This window comes from Loa loa (assembly GCF_000183805.2).
Source record: "Loa loa unplaced genomic scaffold supercont3.25, whole genome shotgun sequence".
In the NCBI taxonomy this organism is placed as follows: domain Eukaryota; kingdom Metazoa; phylum Nematoda; class Chromadorea; order Rhabditida; family Onchocercidae; genus Loa; species Loa loa.
Window position 1 is genome coordinate 80,184 of NW_018108205.1, and position 8,399 is coordinate 88,582.

The 8,399-nt window shown below is 35.5% G+C and overlaps 2 protein-coding genes across 2 annotated transcripts; one reads left to right on the forward strand and one right to left on the reverse strand.

Annotated features, from left to right (window-relative positions):
- Window positions 1–1,395: 1,395 nt before the first annotated feature.
- LOAG_10536 (bicaudal-D) lies at window positions 1,396–5,548 on the reverse strand (the record flags this gene model as incomplete). Its single annotated transcript, XM_003146060.1, has 14 exons — window positions 1,396–1,558; window positions 1,627–1,730; window positions 1,844–2,063; window positions 2,130–2,289; window positions 2,399–2,575; window positions 2,748–2,883; window positions 2,961–3,139; window positions 3,295–3,511; window positions 3,639–3,800; window positions 4,323–4,457; window positions 4,541–4,732; window positions 4,916–5,065; window positions 5,257–5,370; window positions 5,471–5,548. 14 exons carry the CDS (start codon window positions 5,546–5,548, stop codon window positions 1,396–1,398), a joined length of 2,187 nt encoding a protein of 728 aa, XP_003146108.1.
- A 1,535-nt stretch (window positions 5,549–7,083) lies between these two features.
- Window positions 7,084–7,564, forward strand: LOAG_10537 (hypothetical protein; the record flags this gene model as incomplete). The annotated part of the gene is made up of 2 exons (XM_003146061.1): window positions 7,084–7,140; window positions 7,379–7,564. 2 exons carry the CDS (start codon window positions 7,084–7,086, stop codon window positions 7,562–7,564), a joined length of 243 nt encoding a protein of 80 aa, XP_003146109.1.
- Window positions 7,565–8,399: the final 835 nt, after the last annotated feature.

Sequence of the window (8,399 nt, forward strand, 5' to 3'; positions counted from 1 at the left end):
AGTAGTATATATATATATATATATATATATATATATATATATATATATATATATATATATATCGATTACGCCAACAGCTAAACTGCATTACACCACCCAGAACATCAGAAGGGTAGTTAATGTATGCTCATTGAGAAACAGGAGCGGTAAAAAAGACGTCCATACAGTCTGCTAAACTGCTGAATTTTTCAGGTTTACAAAACTTTAGCACATCTTTATTACAAATCTGGAAGACTATCAAGGAGCTGTAAGAATAACCTCTTCGACAAATAGAGATCTAACAGAATTTTCTAGTCTCAACTTAATCACAAAAAATTATACATACATTAGTGTCCACAAGCTCAGAGTAATGAACTCCACTGGAATGGAATTCTGTAAAAGTCTAATTAAATTAGAAAATGAAGTACAGACTTGAATTCATCGTACAAATACCAGTGAAGCGCCCCAATAAGTTATTAACGACAGTTACAAGAGTGAACTGGAAAAAAGGCACACTGAAAAAAATTGTAACTGCAATATAAAACAGAATTTGAAGTACTATAAGGAATAGGAGCAAACTGGACATCAACAAATTAAATGATAAACAAAAAAAAGAGAAAAATCTCTCCATGCATTAAATAAGTAGGGAAAGCTAAATGCTAAACACAACTGATGGCTGAGCTTCCACAAGAGCAAAATTTAGGGTGCGAAAAGATAGTAGCCGGTAATACAAATTCCAGACATATTTCAGCCGAGACGTCCTAAATTTTCTAATTTTCAGGTTCTCAAAACGAAAAAAAAATTCCTACCAAAAAATAGCCAGTTTTTATGCTCCCTAAAAGTATAAAAGTGTGCAGTGTCAGATAAAGTTGGACACGAGTTCCAGACGTCTCAAGCATATCGGGATGAGTGGTTAGCAAAGATCAGCAGGTTCGAAAGTAAATGATCTAACTTAAGCGTGCGCTACACGGAGGGGCTGAATGGGAATTTTTCCAGAAACTAGTACACATCACGTTAAGCTAAGGAATGTGCTACACCGCATAAACAGTTTTTGTGGACCTAGTCAGTTAGCGTTAATCGATTGTTTTAATAGACTTGAAGAATGAAGATGTACAGAAGAACAGAAAGCATCATTTCAATAATTTCCATAAATTATTCAGTAAATAACAAAACTCATATGGAAAAATATGCTTGCTGATAAATAATACATGCGCGACTTGCCGCAATAGAAAACGAATCAATGAATGGTAGATGTTGTCTCATTACTACCGTGCTCATGGTCGCAGTATATGATTAAACAAAAACATACCAAAAAAAGTACTCTTCGCTGCGAAAATATCCATGCATTAGCATCCAGTCGGAAAGACTATAGCGAAATTTCTGCGGTGAAGGTGTTGGATGAAAATGCTTTCCCTTTTAGTAATCCCTCTTTAGATTCCTCTGTTGTTGTTGAACATTCTGTCCCGGATAACGAACTCGGTGCAACTGTCCGGAACCATCCGAATTCACAACACGGCTTGATGCTTTGTTGCCACGTTTAAATGCCTGCCTTTCACGGTCAACTTCCAAGTCTTCTAACCTGTGAAATTTCAGACTTTTTAAACTTGGTGCACAGTTTGTTTCAAGTAAAGGAAAATAAAAGATCACCTTTGTGTTAGGGCTAATTTTTGTTGAATGGCCATACGCAGCAGGGAATTCAGTGTGCGCTTTTCATCCTCCGCTGCTCTCTGATTAGCGGCCATTTCATCAACCTATAGAAAAGGTTTAGCAGAGTTTTAAATTCAAAAGCAAGTGTACAAAACTATAATGTCGAAAAAAATTCCACGGTAAACTGGAATTAAACGTTAAAGAAAGAATGAGACACCTGTGCTTGAAGCTCTTCACAACGTGCTGTAAACATTGCTCGATGAGACGCAAATGTTGCTGCATCTTCTTTGAATGCTTTTAATTCGCGTCTCAACCTATCCAAAAGCTCATGTGTCATTGTCTTTTCACTTTCATACTTTTCTTTCAGTGAAGCTAGAGCTGATTCAGCAGTAAGCTTGTTCGATTTCAGCACCGTACGTAACGTGGCGATTTGGTCTCTGTAACAACATACTTTTTTATTTCATCTGCTCTTATTTTCGTAACGCTGACAATTTCAAAATAACCTTTTGGTGGCTAACAGAGAACGAAGCTTCATGTTTTGTAAAGTCAGTTCCTGATGATCCTCATTTTCCACTTGAGTGTTAAGAGCATTCTCCACTGTGCGCCGAACAATTTTTGAAAGTTCCGTAAGACAGTCTGACACTCGAAATACATTACTTTCACCTGAAATATTGAGTTCTCGACATTGTTTTTATTCAATACACAAAAATCCTACTGACAAAAAATCGGTAATCTCCATGGAAGCTGTTGAAATGACCTAGAAAATCCTCACCGGGAACAATTCGTTCTCTGAAATCGCTTTCTGTTAATATGTCATCCAATCGGTCACAAACCAGCTCTTCATTTAGAAATTTCGCAAAAGACGGCGATATGAATTGTCGCTGCAAATTTAACATCAGACGCGGCGAGCGACCACCTTCCGTTTCTGTTCCACTTTCAACACCTTCGTCTAAAATGCAAAAATAGAAAGTAGAAAAAAAACCGAAGCTTAAATTTGTTTGCAGTTGAAGCTGACTACTTATCCTCCTAACCACTCAGTATCACACCAGCTTGAATTTTTTATCTGAAAAGTTTTTAGGAAAAAAGACGAAATTCCAACTGATCTTGTATGTATTCTTCACTTTCTGCATTTTCATTTGCATACTGCCTAAGTTTTTTCATTATTTCAGCCGCATTCTTGTCGGCTTCGAGTCCATGTGTGGAAACCAATTGATGGTACAAACGATACAGAAAATCAGCAACAGCAATCATTAAGTCCTGAAATTATTAAAAAATTCTAAGAAGTCGACACTGCCTCTTCCATGACAAATGATAAGGATAAAAAAGAGACATACCTGAGCGGAAGCGAGTTTTGCTTGATTTTCACCTGCAACCATAATTGCAGTATGTAAATCTGCTTTGATGAGGTCATACTGTTTACTTCCAATACCTGCCTTGGATGCACTTTCAATGAGTTGTTCAATCTTCTTCAAAGCATCATCACATAACTGCTTCAATTGAGCATGATCTAAGTCTGGAATAGAAGATTTCGATATATATAGTAGTTGTTTTATATGTAGTTGTTTACTTGTAATCAAAACAGATCCATCAACATTTTTATAGAAAAAACTCTCGTACGTTTTGAATGTTCTCAAAAACAAACGAAAAATGCTGAATGTTGCAACTGACCCGCTGTACTCATTACTTCAAGTTTCTTTAAAACAGGGATAACGTAACTGACATCTTTCTCCGTTTCCTTTATCTTCAACGTAAGCTGATCATTCTTCATTTCTAACTCAGCCAACCGTTCCGGCATGTCACCATGTATTTCCGAGAACAGATCAACACCTTTTGGTGGCCTGTTTTTACCGAATTCATTAGAATCCGTAATAAAAGAGGACTCCAACTGCAAAAAACATAAATGATTCTCAAACCAAATCCCAGGTACCAAAGACTTTTTCTGCATCTTAACTATTGCATAACGACAAACCATAATAAATTTCAATCAAAAGAATTCGAAAAGGACAAGACACCTCTTTAAGTGCTTGTGAGTCATCATCATTATTGCTCTGCAACCCAAAGAGCATTGTATTCAGCTGTTGTAAATGTTCTGCATTTCGCATTAACTCCAGTTCCTTTTTATAAGCTAATTTTTGATCACGTTCTTGCTGCACGTTCAATAAAGCATCTTCAAGCTGAAATAAGTGAAATTATAACTCTCCTTAATTAAAACACTGTTTATAAATGAGTTACTTTGTATGCACAACCACTTTGTATTCGAGGGAAAATTCAAATTTGTTCCGAGGGGAAATTTCAATCCAAATTCAATTTTTATAACACATTATGAAAGTAACAACACAAAATTTGATAAATTTAATTTAACTGTATTAAGCAAATTTAGACTTAAAGACTCATAAATTACTAGAAATAATTACAAAAATTTTTTTCAGACGCTTTCAGCAAAGAAATACCACAAGTTGGCAAATGAGACTAGCTGAACACAAATATTAATACTGCACCGAATGAATGAATCAGAAAAATCTGAGTCATTCAAAGAAAATCTGGGTCATTCAAAAAAATCTGAGGCTTACTATTGTTATTTTCCTTCGAAAACATATCTGGTTATAGTAATGTTATAGCCGAGAAAACGTAGTGCATTAAAAGTGGCCTGGATTATCTGATGATTCAGGTGATGAAAGATATTAAATCAATCGTACATGTTTTTGGGCCACAATAGTTAACTTGTTGGCTTCTTCTTTATCTGCCTGCAGTTGATCGTTTTCATCCATTAAACGTTTCACTTCCATTTTTACGGATTCAAATTCTATTTGTGCACTGCGCAGATTTGATAACTAAAAAATCTCAGCAAAACAGAATTGTGATAGAGCACTAGTGAACATCACAAACACAATGATGACACGAATAATAGAGAAACCTGTTTCTGGAGATTGATATTTTCCTCTTCCAGTTCAGAATAATCATTTAGTAATCTTTGTTCACGATTTTTTAACTCCCTTAAATCTTCCCTGAGCTGTCGCTTTTGTGTATCAAGATCAGAAGCTGCTTCCGAAGCACTTGTATGTAAGGTTTGCAACCTATCTAGGTCAGTACGATACCTGTCCACTTCCTGAAAATATGCTATCTGGTGTACCTTATGGATTTCTACAATCCGCAAATCCCTGCAATCACGTAATAAAACCAATAAAATCTCAGTGTACTTTCATTGATACACTTAATCTCATTGATACGCTTAGTCATAAAATATAGGACCTCACAAATAACAAATTCCAAAAATTTAAAAAAACTTCACATGTTGATAATTTTTCAAATCTGATTCTAAGGCTGCAATTTTTGCCAAATACTCCTGCTCTCGATTCATCGTTTCTTCCAATAAACTTTCTTCATGGTCGATGTCGGACTTTGCAACTGATTTTTGTTGTGAATGAAATTGTGCCAACGCCTAAATATTTTCTTGTGAAAAAAATACTTAACTATGGATGGATCTGCTTTCCAGTATGGAACAAGAACGCTCTTCGCAAAAGGTTGCTTAGAATTGGAATCGGGCACTAAAAGAAGTGATCAGTGCATCATGCTAAAATGGATCACGCATATGGAAGAATAAAAAAAAAAAAAAACGTTTCCAAGAGTTACCTTTTTCGTAGCTTCGGCTTCTGCTTTTGCGGTATCAAACTGTGTTTGCAACTGAGTAAGTTTGACTTCAAGCTGTTGCTTTTCATCTAAAACTTGCAACCCGTACTGGGCTGCCTGAAACAAAAGAATTCAAATTTTAATGCAACAAAAAGTCAAAGCTCAGAACTCAATAATTATAAGTTCAACTTTTCCGCGAAAGATATAAAAAACGAACTTTGATTTTATCAGAAGAAGCTTCCTCAAGAGCATTCGCTAGTCGCGATACTTCCGCCTTAAGTTCGTTCAATTCCATCAAATAAGCTTGCCACCAGGTTAATCCCAAATTCTGAAAGCATTAAAATACGAGATTAAAAAACAAGATAAGCCAATTTTCGTCACTATGCATTATAAACGAAAACAACGAATATAAAAAGGCCATCTTCATCTGTGGTTTCCTCTATTTCCTCTTCATAGTCAACGTATGATACCACCAAAAATGTACTTAATTAATTGGATAGTAGATTCAAAAAACAAAACATTTGCAATTTTAAAGAGAATCACTAAAGGATAGTGCAGGAAAACAAAAGTTATAGTTGCAACATAGCAACAAAATTAACAGAATAAAAACACAGTCGTCAGTTCTTTTCCTGATAGAAAGATAGGTAGGGGGGGGGGGGGGGCGACGAGTTGACAACGAGAGGACAAGATATGTCCAGTATGTGGAGATTTACTCAGTCTCTTTCCGGTACTTAGCTTCCGACTCCAATATAAGCATGATTCGAAAATGAACAATGAAAAACATCTGCAATTACCTGAATTATCGGTAGACTACTTTCTCAAAAATTTGTAGGGATTATTCGCTGCAGTCTATCTGTTGACAAAATATTTCTCTCTTGAATGAGATAAGCTCAATTGACAGGATGATTAAAAACGATTTAACACCTATCATCGTAAGGTTCGCATACGATCTGTTCTACATGTGAGTTATATCACTACAGTAAGAAAAGTTGCTCAAAACAATTTTCCATTAAAGCTCAGTAAACATATCATATTCTGTCTCAATTTAAGACTTTAGAACTTTGGAGACAGAACTGTTACAAAAAAAGCTAGTTCTAAAAAACTGACTTAAGTTGACAACTATTTAAGAACTTTATACATGTTTCATCATTTTTACTTATTCAACAGTTTTATGCAAATATCCCAAACTCGAGTCTCCCCTTTCAATGAACACCAGCCTTGAATGACTTATAAACCTGATAATATTTGGAAGAAGCAGATGGTATTTTTTTGGGAGAAGATATATATTTGGGTATATTTGGGAGAAGGATTAGGAAGCAGATGGTATAGCACTGAGACAAGGAACATTGACAGAAATGTCTTTTTTATCTTTTGTTTTTTAATTTTCTGACAAATTGCAGAAAGTTTCGAAAACGAAATTTATATCCTACAAAACGAGTAACTGAGGAAAGAGAAGCATGCAGTCGCGTTCTTGCCTTCTTCCTAGTTACTGATGAAGGTTGAAGTGAAAAATGACACAACAAAATAATACAGTTTCTATACAAAAAATCTGCTAGATTAGTCATGTCGTTAGCAGAAATAAGAGGTTTAAACTGAAAGCAGTAGAGGAGGAAAGAGATGAAGTGGGGAAGGTGAAGAGCTGTCAGATCTGAAGGAGGATCGCTGCGCGAGGTAGTGAGGGAAGGAATAGACTGAACTGAAACATTTATCGGTGACAACGATTTAAGCCCTTAGCAGCAGCTGTTGTTCCACAAAATGGTAGCAGCACAATCATTAACTACTGCTGATCATCATATACGTAGCTCTTCTGTCTTTGAAGTGCTTTGAACCATGGATCAAAATCAAGAACAGAGGAGCCAAGTATCAGCAATTTGCAACGTGATACTGGTTTTCGCAATTTTTGAAACTCCTCTTCCACAAAAGAACATCAGGGAAATGAGATAATCCTATCCCACATTCTAAGTATCCTAAGTAACTTCTAAAAAAAGAAGAAATAATCCCAAATTTGAAGATTCAAAAGCAAATTCTGATCGTGCGAATTCATTTCCCAGTTACAAGGATTTCCCATAACTTAGAGAATTGTCGGAATAACTGAAATATTTTTATAACACATCAATGTTTTAAGGATGTTGGAAATCGACTCGTGTTGCGTCAGAATGTTGTAAACAAACTCCTACTATATAGACAGGATCATCCACAAGGTCAACAGTGCGTTGTCAGCAGTCAGCAGTGGTCAACGGTGCGTTTCGATTCTGTTCAACTCCGTATAAGTGGTAGCACTGAGTTGAACCGAATCGAAGCGCACTGCTAATCGTGATACTCAACCCATGATATTCTGCGGTAATTGTCTTATAACGTATACGAAGAATAAACCCTCCGTCAATCAATAAAACCTTTGTCACAACGAGTTGCCTGTGTCAGTCGTCAAAAAATTTCCACGACAGAAACAAAACAATTTCGAACAACTTGGAAACAATTTTTTTTTTTCAGTTTGTAAAGAAAAATCATTCTCCTTAGGGTAACTGACGCAAACACTTCATTAATAAAAAGGTTATAATTTCGAACGTACTACACAAACTTTCGAAAATTTCGTCCAAACAGAAAGATAAGGTTTAAGACTAATGAATAATCTAAATAATCTTTTCGATGTGATATAAACATCTTAACATCAGTAATATCAGATATAAATCTAGATGGAAGGAAGATGTTCTTCCTCTAACACCCTTCGTAATCAATAGTACAAACAGAGACAGTACAAAATTCTTCGCTTTGGATTAAACCGCCGATGTGAATTAAATTCCTGAACTTTGCAGCATTATGACACTTGTGAAGAGAAGTTACACAGAGTTGCGCTGAATTTCGGGGATACATACTCAGTGCTTCTATCCTAAATTTTCACAAAATTACATACCACTATCAGTTATTAGTTATTAAGTGTTGGCGCTTCATGATCCAGAAGTTTTTATCTTTCAAGGGAAATTGAAAACCGCGGACACAAACGAATAAGATGAAAGGCAACAGGCTCTATTCATATGCCACAATTCTCGTAACAAAGATCATCAAGAATCATAAAGAATGGGAAGAATAGCATACAGATTGAAAATATATATATATATATATATATATATATATATATATATATANAA